We start from the raw sequence: 18,543 nt of genomic DNA, 5'->3' as shown, positions 1-18,543 counted from the left end.
AGTGCTCATTCTAATCATTGGTTTATGATCAGATAAACTCCATTTGAGTGGCTGTAAGGAGCCTAGGAGTATCCTTATGGATCATCCAGGGACATCCACACACTTCCCTGTGAAGGGTGTACTCCGGTTTGCGATCCGCCCTGGAAACAGCTGCATATCCAGCAAGAGCTTTCTCGGGGTCATGTCGTGGCTCTTTCCCTGTTCGACACATTTCCAGTCTTCCCTATATAAAGTTCCCACTTGCTGTGGTTTTCGTAGCTTCCACACTCTGCCCAGGCTCTGTCCCGAGCGGATGCAGCTCACACCTATTTCCATCGCTCGGCCGGCGCAGGCAGTACTGGTGGGGCACTTGTCCGTTGCCAGAATTGCACTTTCCTGGGAGGGAGGGAAGGAAGGGAGCAGAGCAAATGGCAGGCAGGAAAGAAGGCAGATGTGAGAAAGTAGTGAAGTTGCCTTGCTTCATGAATACCTCTCCTTTGTGTTTGCTGCTCCTTGGGTGTTCATGTAGCCAGGACCGGCTCTGCAAAGCGAGTAGGAGTGTAGCAGACGTGATGGTGTAAAGGCAGTGCTCCCCCGTGCTGTTGGGAGACACCTCTCCTAATGACACTCCTGTGAATCAGACAGACAGTGTCCCGAGTGCTGCAATCATTGGAAAACTGTGTCTCTTTTTGCAAGAGTAGCACTCTAAGCGTGGCTGCTAGGGCCCAATTTCTGTTTCCATTAATTACACTGCTCCCTCATAAATTGCCCTTGCAGTTTCCCTTGGTAATACTATTCATCACCTCCTCTTCTAAACTCTGGATTTGGGGTATACAGGACATGTAGGCAGCTGCTGTTTATATTTTAATGATACAGGTTGCTAAATGCTTCTTCGAGAAGAAAGGTGTTATAAATAATTCAATGGAATTATTTTGTAGTACATATATAGGTATATCATATCCTGTTAGAATAGCATAGTGTCACTTCATGCATGCAGATAGGAAACTGTCTATGTGCACTGCTGAACAATTTGGGATCTTAGGAACCTAAGGTGTGACAGGCATTACGATACAATGCATTAATGCCATTTCTGGGCGTTAGCGAGTTCATCCCCAGAAGGGCCGTGCTCCAATTCACTAGTGCATATTGTGTGATCTTGCTGCCGTGGGAGGGACTGCCTTGTTCTTGCTGTGACTGTTTAAAATGTGGAGATTTTTATAATCTCTTTGGTGCTTTTGTGAGAAGGGAGATGCAGGTTTTTTGTATCTACATTTTTTTAAAATGAAAATAAAAATCTTACCTTGCTAATGACAAAACATGAAGACAAATTATAATCTATATTGTCTGCCATAGTACTTGGTTTTTCAGGTGGGGACTAACCTCTATTTCAGCTTTTTCTCCTTGGGAAAGAAAAGGTAAACAAGATCCTCCAAAGAAACATCATGTGCTGGCTGCCCTTGCCTGGAGTAAGAAACACTGCGGGGGATGGGGCAGTTGTTGTTTTTTTCTGTTTTTTTTTTTTTTTTGTGAGTTTCTTGTAGAAGCAGGACGTTTTCTTGTAAATAAGATTCCCTCACAGGAATAGCTAGGTTGGCCTGTTCAGATTAGCTTTTTGCATACATGGCTTGAACTTTAATGTTGTTTGTAGGTTTGCACTGTAATTAAAGAATCTTCTACTTGGTTTTGGCCCAACAAGAGATACCAACTTATTTTGATGAGGAGGCAGCAGAGGAAAAGAGTGGAAGGCTAGACACAGATGACAGGGGACAAATAATACAGTGTGTGCTTTTACTGTAAATATCTACGTTTTTAGCATAAAGTAAATCTAAAGTAAATTCTATGTTACCCAAAATGCTGTTTTCTCTCTATTGTGCTGTCATATTTAAGCTCATGCATAATTAAACCTAAAATATATGTTATTTTCTATTTAAAAGTATTTAACCAAGGTAATAACAGCTTTGGTAGGAAACCAGACTGTTAGGAGAGACTTAGCAAGGGCTCTAATCCTGTGAGTGAAAGTACAACTGTGTCTCATACCAGTGTTGTATCAGGCTCCCTAGGAACAGGAGCGCTTTGACTTTGCTTGCTTCAGCCTAGATGGGGAAATCTACAGAATTTTAAAAGGCGAGTAATTCCTCATTTGTTAATGCACACACTGATCTCTCTTGACAAATTTCTGTCTGTATTTCTAGATACTGAAAGAGTGGTCAGCTTTTCTTAAAATGCTCGACACGTGTTGCTGTCTGTGCTCTTTTGAAAATCTCTCTGTCAATATCTCAAAGCAAAGGGAGAGAGCACTCTAAACCCATGGGCTTTCTTGAAATGCCTGGAAATATTTGGTTCCTGCTGTTTGGGGAAGAGAAACCTTCCCCTGTGGGCAGTTTATTCCAGTCTTGGCCATTGCTTTGTCAGTTTGGACTGTGCTTCTTTATTCTTCCCTTTCTGTCTGATACTGGAAAGTGCTGGAGAAAGTATTATGCACTGGTCGGACTCTTAGTTTGATATGATGAAGAACTATTAAGCTCTTAAAAAGATCTGCTTATTCTATTAAATAATTTTAATAACTATATGGAAAACTGTAAGCGTAGGATGATGATAAATGGCTAAGACTAAGTATTTACTTGTTACAGAGCTGTGAAACACCTTGTTAATGGAAAAAGTTCGAGTAATTGTTTATATAGAAAACATTCATCAGACTTCTGAGATTTTTACCAGATATATATTGCAGTCATAGTTAGCAATACGTTAACTTCTGAGTGGTGAGACCTCATTGAGCTTATTATGCTACGGAATGGCCTGTGCTTCACAGGATGGATGTATTTTGCTTAGAGAAAATGTCATAGGCAGCCTGTAACATTCTTTGCTTTAGGAAGCTGTATTCTGTTGTCATGCTGAAGAGCAATTTCAGAGAGTTAGTGGTGCTTTATCCAGAACTGACCCTCTGTCCCCAGGTAGGCCAAGCAGCAACTGGAGTAAAGGTGTCTGAGCTTCAGTGGCAAAGCACCCGGTAGGCTCTCTGCTCCCTACGGCTTGGCCATGTAGTCCCAGCGACTGCCAGACTGCAAAGAGGAAGACAGAAAATAGGAATGAGTGGAGCTGCTGGTTTATTTCTTTTACCCTAACTTCTCCTAAAGCAACATAGGCCATGGAGAGTAGATGAATGTGATGCTCTGCAGGTTCAGCAGTTGCTCTGAATCAGTATTGATCCCACCGTTGTGTTTTGCTACTGTATCTTTATATCCTTCCTTTCTTACTATTCATACAAATACAGAAATCCTCTGCAAATATAAATTGGAGCAATTTTTTAAATCCAGATGGCAGTTTTGGTTGGCTGAGAACTGCAAGACTGGGGCCTTTTTATAATATTATTGATTATTATATTTTTAACTGCAGGTATTTATTGTTGCAGAAAGACAATAAGTGTCAAGAAAAACAGTGAAGTGTTTATTTATTTCTATCATAAGTAGTTTCTTTTTTTCCTTCGATCCCTAAAATTTGCACTGGTTTGTCCTTCATCAAACAGATGAACAGCAGGCCTATTCACTGTAGATTTTGTCTTTGCAAAGTCAACTTCAGGGCCAGTGGAAGCTATGAAAATGAATTTTATGCCCTTTGTAAAAGCCATGACCTCTGTAATACCAGAGAGATGAACTGTGGATATGAAGGGAGCTCCTAGGAGTTTGCTGTACAACTGGTGTGAATAGTGATTGTCTGCCATCTGAATTGTACTGGGGGCAAGCTGCTGTAATAGATGATCTAAATTGCAACAGTGATAAGAAGAGCTGTCCTCAGAGAAGAGGGCCTTTGCCCCCCTCCCCTTCTTTCCTCCAGACAGTCCTCCACTTTGGAGTACCGCCTCCAGGCTCTCCAAACCAAGGTGTCATGGTTTAACCCCAGCCGGCAGCTAAGCACCACACAGCTGCTTGCTCCTTCCCCGCCCCCGGTGGGATGGAGGAGAGAATCAGACAAATAAAAGTGAGAAAACTCATGGGTTGAGATAAAGGCAGTTTAATAGGTAAAGCAAAAGCTGCGTGCGCAAGCAAAGCAAAACAAGGAATTCATTCACCACTTCCCATCGGCAGGCAGGTGTTCAGCCATCTCCAGGAAAGCAGGGCTCCATCACGCGTAACGGTGACTTGGGAAGACAAACGCCATCACTCCAAACATCTCCCTCTTCCTTCTGTTTCCCCCAGCTTTATATGCTGAGCGTGACGTCCTATGGTCTGGAATATCCCTTTGGTCAGTTGGGGTCAGCTGTCCCGGCTGTGTCCCCTCCCAGCTCCTTGTGCACCCCCAGCCTCCTCGCTGGTGGGGTGGGGTGAGAAGCAGAAAAGGCCTTGACTCTGTGTAAGCACTGCTCAGCAATAACGGAAACATCCCTGAATTATCAATGCTGTTTCCAGCACAAATCCAAAACATACCCCATACTAGCTACTGTGAAGAAAATTAACTCTATCCCAGCCAAAACCAGCACACAAGGCTTGGTCTTTCCTTTCATCTTGGCTGAAATTAGCACCACAGAAGTCTCCACGTCTTGGTTTTTGCTCCAGGTGGTTAAGGGCTGTGCTTTCTGGCTGCTATGTAGGCTCATCGCCTTAGAGCTGAAATACATGCCAAGAGAATGGGTTGGAGGCAATGTCGCTTTTCTTGGAGAGGTGCGCAGGTAATGCTGTGATTAAATTGGCCAGAAAAGGAGGGAGTCTCCCTTTGTGTCACTGTAAAAGACCTCTTGCTGCCTGGAGAAATTCCCAGGAGACGAACCTCTCTGGAGCCCAGGTAGCCTGCATGAATTCCCAATTCACTGGATGCTCACAGGGGCTAAGGATCACTTTCAAATCTGGTTGGAAAGACTGGTTGGAAAGACATTATCCAAACGGAAAGTGACTGTATTGAAGGCACAGGCAAGCACTAAATCCATTGTGAAAACAGAACCTTGGAGGCACTGTGAACCATGGCTTTGGAAATGAATTAAAAACTGTATGGCACCATTGTCTTCCATCATATGGGACATATTTGTTCTTTTAAAATATTTTGTTTAGTCTGCTAACAGACTGTTGCATTGTTGAGTGGGAAATTTCTGGTTAAATTGTAATATAGTGTCATAAACCTTAGAGGCAGCAACGTTGTATTCTTTCTGTCTGTGCAGAGCCTGTGTTGCTATGGCCCTGATCCAGAATTTGATAACATAAACAAACATAAACGATAAGTCAGGCATATTTATCTAAGGGCTCATTTAGCAATAAAAAGAGTTGTTTAACCATATTTTCTTTTTAATAATGTATTTAGTGCTTTTTATTGAGTTGAAATATGCAAGGTCTGTTTTTCATTGCTGCAGTGTAAGAGCTCCATCTCAGTGTAGGAACTGTATTTCTTCTTCTCCAGCCTTCGAATAAGACTTTTCCTGGAGACGCTAAAACTCGTGAGAGCTGGAAAAATCTCTAAGGGTTTTGCTGAGTCATGGAACTCATTTCACATAGTGATGCATGAAGGAGATGTAAAACTAATGACCGAGTACTTTAATAGGAGACTGCAGATGCTGGTATAGTTACATTTATATGGGGGGTGATATTTCTGTGTTCCCCCATTCTCTTCAGGGAATGCGTTTCATTTGCAGTGTGTGGATAGCAGAAGGAGTAAGTGCTGCCATTTCTGGGAGTCTCCCATGTCTGTGGTTTGTTTTGTAATGCTTTCTTTTTTTGAATGTTACTGGTCTTACGACACTCAGGGGGAGGAAGAAATGAAGTGGTGTAGTTGTCATTATTTATCTTCTGTTCTTCCTGCGATGTAGGCCTGACGCTTCTCTTGAAATACAAATTTGTAGTCATCTTCAGTGGTCCCTGAAGCTGGCTCCTTTCTGTTTTGCTCTTAATTTCAGGTGTTGTCAAGTTGTGCCAGGAAGCAAGTGCAGTTGAGATGTTTGGTCTCCAGAACTGAATGTCTTAGTAACACAGGCTTTGTTCAGTTTTATTACTTGGCATCTTCTCTTAAAAGGAAGAACTAAAGGGGAAATACAAGGATCTCATGGGGAATGCTCAAAGAAGGGAATCTTGAGGACAGATCTCTGAGCCGTAAAAGATCCTGAAACGTGCACTCTGCATGGCTTTCTGGGAGTACTTCAGTGTCCAAAGTCTTGGAGAGTATGTAAAATGGACATGCCTCGGTGGAAATGGTGGCCCAAGTTATATAGCCATTCCCATACTTGCTCGTTGCATGCTCCGTTAAGTACAATTGAAGTTTTTGTAGGACTGGTGCCAAAGTGAGCTTTCTGTGGGTTGGAAAGGAAGGGGAACCAAGTAAAAGCAAACAGCCTGCTCCCCCCCTCCGCCCATGGGCTCTTTCCCTCTGCTACGAGACAACAGCTGTGAGGAGCCCAGGACCGAAAAGCTTTCTGAAACATGATGAGTTTCTTAATCAGATTTCCATGCTCGGTTTCAACCTTATGTAAATAAAGAATGTGTAGGGAAAAAAGCTTGTGTGTAATTTGAACATAAACGTGACACTAGATGTCTGTCTGGGGGGAGATCATGATCATACAAACTTACGCCACTTTCTCCTGGCAGAAGGGACATTCTCAAAGTGAATGTTTTGAGGTGGCAGAGGAGAGGTTTTGGAAGGACTTTGTGTGAAGGAAACTCCAAGTAATTGCAACTAGTGACTGCAGTGTGGGTTGGTTTTCTTCTCACTTCCCTGGCTGCCTTCACATCTCTCCTCGCCCTGGGAAGACTCCTGAAGGACAATGGGAAATGAAATTGCTTATCCAAGAATTAATTTCAACCCAGTGGTAACTGGCACAGAGAAAGGAAGTTGTGTGAGGCAATGAAAGGAGACAAAGGAGGAAAGTGATCTAAATAGCAACATAAAGAAAATATTTAGGAATAAAAGTAATCATCAACTTGTACAGTAGGCTGTCCAGCAGCCCTGCTGAGGTTGTGTATGATCGATATATTTGTTCATTCAGTTATGTCTTGCACTACAACATTTTTAAATCGCTGCTAGAATTAAATTGATTTCTTGAGTTTTAAATAGTGCAGCGTAAATCTTCCACTCACACCAGGACCCAAGTGTCTCCAACTGCAAGCTAGCTGCAGTTTGCCAGTTCCACTTGATTTCATTTCAGACGCATCCCCGCAAGCCAAACCACAAAACGAGCTTCCTGTCCAGTGGAAAATGAAATGCAAGAGGCAATCCTTTTGTTGCTAACGGGAGGTTGCAGGAGCAGAGCTGGCTCTTGCTGAGGTTGTGTTTGGGCTTGGTTAACCATTTTGCCCATTAGGCAGAGACTCCTGGTCACTGGATATAAGTTAGATGCTCTTAGGTCTAACTGAAGACAGTCGTTTAATACCTAGGGTAGTTTATAAAGAGGCTTGTTGAGCAGCAGCCTGATGTAATGAAAGGTGAAAAGCTCAGACTGTTGTGTTTCTCAGGGTTGTTTTTCCGAAGGAGAGCTCTGCTTGCTGCCTTATTTATCCCGCACTGGCTATTTGGCCTGTGGAGCCAGTGGGCTTTTTCTTGTTTGCTTTTGTTCCTCTCAGAGCTTACAAATTAAGCCATCAAGGCTAAATTTTTTCTCTTCCAGTACATTTATTTACTAAATCTTAAACTTGCCAAATGTCAATGGTTTTTTCCCCCCTATCCCCCAGGAAGTGTGGGTTGGTGTCGGTGATGGGGCTGGTCGCACGGGGTAAGGAGGGCTTCACTCCTGTGGGCACTCTGCAGAGGTTTTTGTCTTCTGCTCCCCTCCCCAAGTGCCATCAGCAGGAAGCCTGGCAGAGCTCTGCTCTGGGAGGACTGGGGTTTTATTTGGCTGGGAAGTGGGGCTCTGGGATGTCTGTGTTCTCTTGGGTGTCTTGCTCAGAGCTGGGACAGGATCTCAGAGATGTGCCCTGCGCTGGCTGTCCATCATCCGCAGTCCCTGGAGCGTTTGTCCTGCTCGGTGTGTGAGGAATGAGAGGTCCTTCGTGGGTGAGCTCTGCCCTCTGTCAGAACAGCCCCATGCCCGAGATGCTGCCCTGACAGATGTGGGACTGGACGTTGGGACACCCACCCTGGGCCATGGTAACTCATCTGCTCTGCCTACTGCCATGTTAAAGGGCTTTCCTAGGCTAGCTCAGAAGCAGCAGTGAAACTGATAATATGTTTTTCTTTCTACTGGGGATGAGCATTTTTCGAGAAAAGGCATTTTCACAGTGCCCCAGCTCTTCCGTCTCCTTCACCTGCTACAGCTACCTGGAAGCATGGAGGCTGTAAAACCTGGAAGAATAATGATGGGTTAAAAATAACCAGAGCTCTTGTGTCCTTTAAAGGGATTTAGTTGGAGGATTGAGTTATGTCCAAAGTGACTGCCCCACGCTATCACTTTACACCTTACTTGTGTGGTGAACCCTTCATGGGACGGAGCTAAGGCAGGATCTGCTGCATGGTCACAGCTGAGAAACACATGGGAAAATAAAGGCACCTGTGAAGGGCTGCTGAGAGCATGGCTGTGGGGAGGGAGGGAGCAAAGGAGCAGCTGCTGCCCAGCGGTTCTTTTTCCAAAGGAGTTCTGAAGATGTAAAGAGTTGAATGCATTTCTTGCTGGGCTTGTTTATTATTTTTGTTTTCGAGGGGGAATTTTAGCATTGTTTTAAGACTTAGGTTCAGCTTTGTTCGCACTAAAGGAGTCAGATGCTGGCTGTTGACTTAGCTGCTGAAGAGGTGCTGACAATTCCAGCTTTTTCTGGAGCTACTCTTTGATTCCTCAGAATAAATCAGACATTAACTACTGATCTTTTTTTCCCTCCCTCCTAAACCGGAGGGCAGCCATCAGAGTCGATGGGTATTTTCCATTAAACAGTTGCCCAGCTCAGTCTGTTCTCCCTCTGAATTTAGTCTCCAGAATAAAATAGTTCTTCACATATTTCTGTAAGCCATGTTACTGCATTTACTGAGTATTTCTGTGTGCTGAGGAGCCCTGCGGTTCCCACAAAGACTCTCGTGTTTGTGCTGCAAAGACTTTGGCTGGATGGCGGGCAGTGTGGCTGAGGAAGCAGTGACAGGCAGAGGGAAACTGCGCAGCCTTTTTCCTTAACTGAGTTAGTTTGTTGGGTCTTACTTAAGCAAACGTTGCTTGAATGCAGTTCACGGTATTTGCTCAGTGATCCAGTGGAATGTCTGGGATATTTTTGTTTTTCCTTCAGAGCCAAAAAGCAGTTTTTGGCTCTAAATCCCAAAGCCACCAGCCTGAGGCAGAGTCACTGCCCCTGAGGGCGAGGAGAGCTGAGCTGCTGTGGTGGTGCAGCAAGATGGGCACCCTGGCTGGCATGGAGTGCTCTCTCTGCGCCAGGAGCTGGATGCGTTAATTAAAGATGTTGCAAATGACTCTACAGCTAAATTTGCTTTTAGTGAAATGAAAGATGTGCCATGACTGACTGAGTTGCTGGGCAGCCCGCTGCAGGCCTGTCCCGCTCGTATCCCAGCTCTGCTGTGGATAAAAAAAAAATGCAGTTTCAGTGCTCAAAGCTGTGCGACCCTCCGGTGAGCCCTGACCCTCCCTGGCCACCCAGTGTGGGAGGCGCTGTGGGTTTGTGCACGCTGCCATTGCAGTGAAGCTCCCCGCCAGCCACCTTGTCTCCTGGCTGGCTTTCCAAATGCTGCACTGCGTCCCCCAGCCCCGAGGGCCAGCAGACGCCCTGGTGGGTCCTGCCAGGCTGCCCAGGGCTCCTCTTGGAGAGTCTCTCCAAAGCTTTGTGACCAGGGACAGGAGGGTAACATGCTGCATGAAGGGGAGGTATTCCAGGTGGCAGTGGCCATGGGGAAACATGCCCTTTTAATCTTATTTTTTCTTATATATATTTTTATTTATTTTTGTCTCTGAACTAAAAAAGGTGATGCTTGGGATCCACCAGCACCATATCTAATGCAATGTTCTGATGCCTTTTGGAGGCACTGGAGGATATGGGGCTGTATCCAGACAGCTTTGGACTACACCAAGCCTGGTGCCTAGTGGTGTGGCTGGGTGCTGCGGCTGCTGGGGCACAGGGAGGCCTGAGTGCAGGTTTTCTGAGTAGCAGCTTCTCGCAGGGTTTTCCAGACGTGGTAATGATGAGATTGAGCTTGCTTTGTTCTGGCCTCAACAATACGTGCATGGAGGCTGGGTGAAGCTTGGGCTTTCTCGTCCTGCGTGTGCTTTTGTACTGCTAACCCAGAGAGCATCTGCATGTTTATCTGTGTTCAGCGGCAATTCATAACAAGACATGCATGGGTCCTCCCAAACCTGCTTTTGGCTGCTCCGTTCTTCAAGTCTCCTCTGTATTCCTCTTAAATATTTTTGCGAGTTTACGCGATCTTCAGGCTGGTGCTTCTTGCTTGGCTGGGACAAGCTGACAGTTTATTCGCTGACTGGAGGGTCTGTACCTGTGCATCCTGACACAGACCCTTCCAATCTTTTTTTCATTACCACATGCCCTGAAGTTGCCACAGGAGAAATTCTTCTGATTTCAGGAAGAAAATGTCTCATTACCTCTGCTTGCCTCACCTTTAAGTGAGGAATATCGTACTGTCTTGGATCAAACATAATCAGTTGCACCTAGAGCAGATTTGAGGCTAAAAGAATGCTTATTAGAACACAGATCGACGAAAGAGACAGTCACCTATTACTGAGATTTGCGTAAGATTCAAGATCCTCTAGGGCATCCTTTGGTGACTGCAAATATGCAGAGTAAATACCTGCTGGCTCAAGGTCAGTGTTTTAATTTTTTCATTTTCTTTGTTAATTTTGTTGACAAAGACCCTCATTATCTGGTGTGGAAGAAATACTAATAGTAAAGAAATAACTAAGTAGTTAATTTTCCATATGGTCCTTTGATCATGGCCTTGAATAGTGAGAGAGCCCAGAGTACTGTGTGCGTACGTGTTCCTGTGCCAGATTCCTGTGCCAAGAGAGCATCTGCCCTTGTGTAATGTAATAATTATGGATCTTTACAACTTGGATCTGCTTTCTTGGAGCAATGATAGTCTATGGACCAGGGATAGGGCACAGAGGGAGAAAAAGAAATTGGGCTGCCTAACTTTAGATGCCCAACTGAGTCTCGTGAGTTAGGAGCAGTATGGACTTATGGTCCATAGGGGAGTCAGATCTGAAGTCAGATCGACACATGCAGGAGCTAAAGTGTTCTTTATCTCCTATGAGCTGCAAGTAAACAATGTGAGGTCAATGATAAAGAAAAGAATTGAGTACGGAAAGTAAAACCCCCTTATTACTTCTGACAAATCGTGCTGTGCTAGAAGTGAAAATGTCTATGGCAGCTGCTATATTGATCTTTTCAAAGTTGGTAAGCCCTTGAGCCTAGTTATTAAAAGATATTTTCACTATATGTTACTGGACTGAAGGGGTTGAAAACAGCATTGTCAAAATACTCAGATGTTTTTGTGTGTCCAGGACAGTGCATGAAAGATGACATCGATTAATCTTCATGTCCTTTGACATGAGACATCTCTGCATGTCAGATGGCTGTAGCTGTGTTATGAAAGGGCAAAGGTACAGCATTTTTCTGTTGAGGACAGTTTTGTCAGCTACTGACACTGGTGTTGGCAAGTCTCTAGAGCGAAATAAAGAGCTCTTCAGAGCATCTTGGCTTTGCTAAAGGTTTGAATGTTTGCAAGCACAGAAGTGCTGAAACCACAAGTGTATTTTATGTCATGTTGGGTGACAGTGGCTTGCCAGGGAGCGAAGGATCAGATGGAAAATGCCAGTTTGCCATAGAAAGGCTGGAAAGAATGTGGATAATTTTTAACATTCACAAGAAGTTGTTGCGAGTTGTATCTTCCAGAAATCCATGGGAAAGATGGAACACACAAACCAAAGGACTGAAAGTGCCATAAAGAACTATATTCCTACCCCTGGAAGAAGATATGATATGAAATGCCTTTATTGCTTAAGGTTAACACAGTGGCATTGAGCTGGCTTTACCATTCCTTTTCTCACTTAAAATACAGTGTCCAAAACAAGTAAAGTCTGCAACAACTTGATCATAATTTACATGTTACAACCAACCTGTGGCTACTCTGCCTTGCACTGGGGCTAGAGGGGAGGGAACGTGGCTACTGGCCTCGGTGTGTATAGGATGACACTTGCTATAGGACGTGCCATGCTGTCACAAATAAGTCATCTTCCTGGACTGATGTTTGCTGCCAGGTGACTTCTGTCCAGTGTTTTGGAGGAAGGAAAAGCATTATTCAGTCCTGGTGAACTTTGGCTGGTGGTCAGAGCTGTATTATCACAGATGCGGTTTTCAGCCTGAGCTGTGGCTGTTGCCGGGTCTCGTCAGTGATTACTCTCTAGTTAGTAAGGCTATACAGTTGATTCTGTTCAGGCACTTCTTCAGTGTGTGTTTGCACATGCACACATAATAACAACAACAACAATAATAATTATAATGTCTTTCTGTGCCCTTCACATCTGGTTCTTACAAGTATTAAAGATGAAATTCTATTTTTTTTAATACTTCCTGCTGGCTTCACACTGATGAGACACCATCGATTTTAATGGAAAAGACCACCAGTGGGAATTTTTGCCTCAAAATAATTTTCTTCTCTATCTGATTAGGTGGGTGTGCTGTGAGACGTGATGAGGTAGTAGCTGAAATGCAGGGAGCATTGCTTGTGGAATAACCTTGTAACTGAGAGCTCAGGGAGAAGTGCCCTATAAATCCATCTTTTGCTGGTTTTAGTCCACACTGGTACCATCCCTACAATTATGCAAATGTTAATATCTAATTTACTAAATTGGCCAGCTCCAGATGGATTAATATGTAAACATGTAGATGATATTTAATTATGAAGAAAACTTTGTTCTGAACACGATGCTGCCTTTTTTGTGTCAAATATTCGAGGTGTTTGGCCAGCCCCTGTATCCCTGTTCTGTATTTAGCAGGGGACCATGAAGCGATGAAATGTTAGACATCTGTCTTCACTAAGAGCTTCGGTAATGCTACTCTTGTGAAATGCTTGTATCTCAACTAGGAAAAAAATGATCATTTGTTTAAAAAGAAACAAAAAATAACAACATTAGTAGGTGTTGATGTTTCTATGTAAGACACAGTACAGTAGAGACTCTAAACCAGAGGTTTTGTTTATTCTCTCTCCTGTGAACTCCTTGTTGTAATGTTTAAGCACATTATAAATATTTATGAATGTGTCCTCAAAGGAAAATGAAATTTATATAATGGAGATGCAAAGTGGTGTTAAAGGAAGCAACTTTCCAAAGGTTCCTACACAGTTATACTGTGACAGAACTGGGACAGTAAATGAGACCATTACATCCCATTTTGGTAAACAAGCCATCATCCCATCCTTCTTCTTAGTTACTTTTGCCTTGGCTGCTTTCAGAGTAATTCACTGCTTTTCTTCATAAAATACAAATACTTTATTTGTAAGGAAATACATCATTTTTTTGTAACTTCACACTTAGGCAGGCCATGCACAGATTGATGGCCGACAGGGGGTTGCAGTTAGCGGCAGGGAAGGAACAGAGAGAACGTTAAACTCAGTTTACACTCCTGTGTGACAACCCGCTCCAGTCTTGCTCCTCAGCTGCCGGAGGTGTCCCGAGCATCACCTGGGAGTCGTCCGTGCTGAGAAGCTGATGCTCTGTGTGGTGGGAGTGAATTTGCAGCACCAAGCTCAGCAGCGCTAACTGCCTGGGAAGACCCGTAATAATGCTTCCTAAGTGGGATGTAGCTGCCCTTTGCTTTCCTCCCCTCTCCCATTCCTCATGCCATTGTGGCAGGGCAGCTCACATGCTGTCAATAGCTTCCTCTTGCAGACAAGCCCATAATGAAACAATTCCCTGCATTTACTGTTGTGCACTAACGAGAAGTGCTTATTTCTGCGTGCTCCAAGTGATACTGGTCTTCTCCAAACAGCAGCTGGGGGGACAAAATGTTGCAGTGGTGGCAGCATCTCTCCTGCAGCCAGTGATTCAAAACTGTATTTGGGCAGTGACAAAGTGCATAAGCAAGAGGCTAATTCTCTGTTCCTCAGGGTTTAAAGGCTTTGTGCAAATCTCTTTGAAGTCAGTGAAGGACTTCTGTTACTGCAATGGGCTTTGAATCTAACCCCAAATGCTCACGTAACTTACAGTGTGTGTTAGTCTTTTGTTAGCTGGCTTGTGAATATGAAATGCTGCTCAGCAAACCTTCGGAGAATATATTGAATGTGAAAATTTGCACACTGATCTTGATCTTTTCAAAGCAGTATGACTGTGGATATATGTTGAAATACCCCCCAGTATGTTGCAGACACGTTCCTCTTTGGTCTTGTATGTGCTGTTTGTATGTGTTTAGTTGGCACTATGAGCTCTGAGGTTTTCTTTTAAGTTATTCTACAGTACTTTAGGGAACTCAACTCGCATCACTAATAAAATAAAATAAAGCAAAACACTGGTAGATCTTGCCTTGTTAACTGTTCTAGCTGTTGTGTTTCCCACTGTTCCAAAAAATATAAAGCTTTATAAGATTTAACATATTCCCAGTGCAAAGCATGAATATTTATAGGCAAAGAATAAGACTTCCCGTTTTGAAATGTCAGTGCTATGAAATTGCTTTTTTGGCAGGCGTGATTAAGCCACACAGACTTCCAATAATGTTTTGTAAGCTTTTTCCTTAATTATGGCTTAATTTAGGTCTCTGAGTTTAACAAAACGTATGAAGCTTGCAGCAAAATATTTTTCTTGTGGAAAATTTTGTTTGCATGGAAAACAAATCCTGTATTCCTTGTGGGTATGATTTTTTAATGTGTTTAAATGTGGAAATCCCATATTTTTTCTTTGCATTTCTTAAAGCATATACAAAATATAAATAGCTGATACTGTGTGTTTAATACAGAATTTTGAAGAAATTAGTTTGGAAAGTGCATGTGATTACTTTTTTTTCTCCAAATGCCTTGAGTAAAATGCACATGAGGTTATAAGACATCAAGCAAGAGGCACAAGATTCTGTCTCAAGCAGTTACTGCTGCAAGAGACAAATTAGAAGCAATTTTGCTTTCATATAGTTGTTCTTAAATGCACCATTCTGACAACAGCAATAAATAGAATAATCTGCATAATTGTATTTATGTGGCGTTGATCTGTCTTTTCTAGAGAAAATCCCTTTTCCCAGATAAAATAATCTTCCATTCAGCTGTAAGTGGAAGAAAGCCTCTTTAGCAGCTGCACAGATTTAGAAAAATGTTTCTGCACAGGCTTAATACAGAATTTTGATATGGACCTCTCAGTGAATTTGATTTTTGGTGAACAAAATACAGTAAGGGCACTAAAACCACCTTGCTTTCCTGTGCAGATTGGATAACAGGATATTTACTCAAAAGAGCTAGACAGAAAAGCACAGAGATGATGTGATTAAACTAACGTAGATTTATTACTGGATTTTTTTAACAGCATATTTTCTTAAACTGATGTAATAAATGTCTCAGCCCCGCTCAGACATAGAGTTTTGAACAGCTTAGAGCTAGTCCTGGCTTAATACTTAAGTAAAAACAGCAGAAGTGGTGGAAAACCAGGATCGTTTTGGAAAAAAACATTCAAACAGTTTAAAATACTCTGCCATGATCATGCTTTTCTGACCCCCTGCAGCCTTGCGTTATCAAACTGAGAATGTCTCAGTCTCCCTAATATTAATGTTTGAAATATGATACAAATAAATCATCTGAATAAAGTAGAAAGAAAAAAAAAGTGGTTAGCATCACAGCTACCTGGGGCCTGCTCCACTGGTACTTAGACTTGCTAACATGAGCTTAGAGGTACAGTCATGGGCTCTAAAACTGGGCTTTCCAGGGGAGCTGAAGAGATAGAAGTCCCTTGAAATGCAGAGACTGAACATTTTTAACATCTGGGTTTGAATGGTGAAGTCAGCATCTGAAAAAGCAAATATCTGGAAAGCAGTTTGAAAATTGTTTTGCTGAAGATGATGGGGAAATTGGGGAGTTTGTGTGTGGGGGGTGCTTTTATTTTCCAGATAAAGGAAAGTTCCCTGGGATGGCAGAAAGCAACGCTGGAGTCTGCTGTCTGGGTTTCACCTATCTTTGCTCTTCTTTGCAGGTTACATATTTGGGTAAGGTTTCCACAACAGGGATGCAATTTTTGTCAGGCTGCACAGAGAAACCAGTCATTGAATTATGGAAGAAGCACACGCTCGCCAGGGAGGATATTTACCCAGCTAACGCCCTTCTGGAAATTCGCCCTTTCCAAGTCTGGCTGCACCATCTGGACCTCAAAGGCGAGGCAACAGTCCACATGGATACCTTTCAGGTAGCACGTATAGCCTACTGCACTGCTGACCACAACGTCAGCCCAAACATCTTTGCATGGGTCTATCGGGAGATCAACGATGACTTGTCCTACCAGATGGACTGCCATGCTGTGGAGTGTGAGAGCAAGCTGGAGGCCAAGAAGCTGGCCCATGCCATGATGGAGGCCTTTAAGAAGACTTTTCACAGCATGAAAAGCGATGGCCGGATCCACAGGAACAGCTCGTCAGAGGAAGTGTCTCATGAATTTGAATCTGACGATGGCTGACTGAACTCATTCATGGTTCAGCAAAGGCAGAAATGGCCTAGGGAATGAGAGCTGATAGATGAATAAGCAGCAATTGAAATTGAGGAACGAAAGGACTGCCAAACACTTGTCTGACCAGCTTTTTAAATCAAAAGAGCAATTCAGTACCTACAGATATGCATCATTAAAGTAATTACGTTACACTGAAATCTGCTGCTGTTGTAAAAGTGAGAAAAAAGCTCCCTCCCCCATCTCTCTCTCCCACCCATCACTGTCCCTTTCTCATCTCTGTAGTTCAGGTGCATACCATGAAGTAGAGTCATTCCTGTTTGTCTTGTAAGACTGGTCAGGCAATTTTATTAGTTGCTCCTCTGGCATTCCTAGCTGGGGGCTGATGCTGATGCACAAGAGCAAGTAGACCTGGAAAGCCCTAGTGGTTCCCGAAAAATCTTTCTCCATGATGCATCGCAAAAATCCTTTGACCATACGTAGGCTAAGACAGCCATACATAGCCTTTTAGACTAATGGCCTGGCATTCTGCAGTTAATTCACATTTCACAGGTAAAAACCGAAAGAAGATGCTTGTATGTACACATTATATCATATACTATCCTTTATTTTATTCATTGTACCTATTTTCTTAATATACCTGCTGCCACGTCTTTCATCCAACACCAGTAGTTGCAGTTTCAGACTATATACTGCAGGATACCAAAAAGGGGTGGGAAAAAATACTCCGCGATGGCTAGGGGTACAGCGAGCCAGCACCACTATCTGTGCATTTTCCAACCCTGATGTGCTTCGCAGGAGGGGTGCCCACTGGTAAGAGTTGAGGGACACTTGAGTCTGTCAGTGTTTGAACTGTGACTTCTCATCAACCTTAGGTCTGAAGTGATAGGAGGATGGTAGCCTCAACTCCATGTTACCCGTCTCTGCATTGCTGGTCGAGTGGCCCTGGTGGGGTGGAGCAGGTAGTGCCTCGTGGCACAGCCAGGGCTGCGTTACTGTAAAGATCAAAGGAAACGGTCCCTTAGGAGTCAGGCTTGAACATCTGTTCTGGTTGAGAAGCTCATGTTAAGATTCCCGTCTCTTTCCTTGTTCACAGATATACAAAGTCATGCCTTTCTTAAATGCAGATGTTTAATAAAACTCAAATAAAAGGAAAAACTTGTTTCACTTGATATTTTTTAAGGCCAAGAGCAGATCAATAGTTTGCAAGTAATGCTGCTCCTTTATACAATTTTGTTCGTAATTATGGTAATGTTAGGGGCACTAGGGCACCTTACAGAAGCCTTAAAGAAAGCTAATCGAAGCAGATATGTCTGTGTTTTGTGGGTCTATATGTTTGTATGTGAGAGTGTATGTGTGAGTCCAGTGTTAAAGCATGTAGATTGAGCATGGAGACATATTGAGGAGGGCCCACACCTCTTGAAAATATGCTTGTTGCTTTACAATGTATGTAAACTATTCTCCAGCATAAATGCATTCATACTTTAATAAAAAAAATGTTTTGAGTTAAAGCTTGGGAGTTTTAAGCTGTCTTTCCAATGCAAACTGTGGTTTTGTTTTATGTGTGTGGGTTCTGTGTTCATTTCATTTAGTGGAGTGAAAATGTTAATTTATTTCCATTTAGTATTACATCAGTCTCCATGAGAATTACCTTTAATATTTTAAAATTATTTTCTTTTAAATATTTAGATAAATTATTGCTGTGAGATTTTTCTTTTTAAACTTTCCTCTGTGTGGACATGATTTATAATTTCTGCTTTGCAGGAGGTGGCAGAGATACCCCCCCACACACACACCTGGCCAGTTGAAATGAGCTCTGCTGAGTGGGAGCAGTGTCTTGCCCTGCTTACAGAAATTGCGGAGTGGCTCAGGTGAGGCATTAGATGGTGGGATGGGGAATAAAACACCAGGTCGGCAGCTTCCAGAACTGTTTCTCTCTGAATCTTTGGATGATCCAGTGTTTCCAAATATGGCTCTAAAAATGGTTTCTTTTTTTCTTCCCACAATGCTCATTTGGAAGTGGA

The 18,543-nt window shown here is 43.1% G+C and overlaps 1 protein-coding gene across 3 annotated transcripts in view; it reads left to right on the top strand.

Moving 5' to 3' along the window:
- PID1 (phosphotyrosine interaction domain containing 1) overlaps positions 1–18,019 on the top strand; it is a 91,155-nt gene extending 73,136 nt beyond the window's left edge. For 2 of the 3 annotated variants that reach the window (XM_050902411.1, XM_050902412.1), the window contains exon 3: positions 16,055–18,019. In XM_050902411.1, the coding sequence (XP_050758368.1) occupies positions 16,055–16,531 (477 nt within the window). In that variant the 3' untranslated portion in view covers positions 16,532–18,019. The remainder of the gene's footprint in view (positions 1–16,054) is intronic. The other variant, XM_050902413.1, reaches the window with a different exon arrangement.
- The last annotated feature ends 524 nt before the right edge of the window (positions 18,020–18,543 follow it).

The sequence above is a fragment of the Gymnogyps californianus genome, chromosome 10 (genome assembly GCF_018139145.2).
Source record: "Gymnogyps californianus isolate 813 chromosome 10, ASM1813914v2, whole genome shotgun sequence".
Taxonomy (NCBI): Eukaryota; Metazoa; Chordata; class Aves; order Accipitriformes; family Cathartidae; genus Gymnogyps; species Gymnogyps californianus.
Note: the sequence above shows the minus strand (reverse complement) of the source record. Positions and strands in the feature narration are given on the sequence as shown.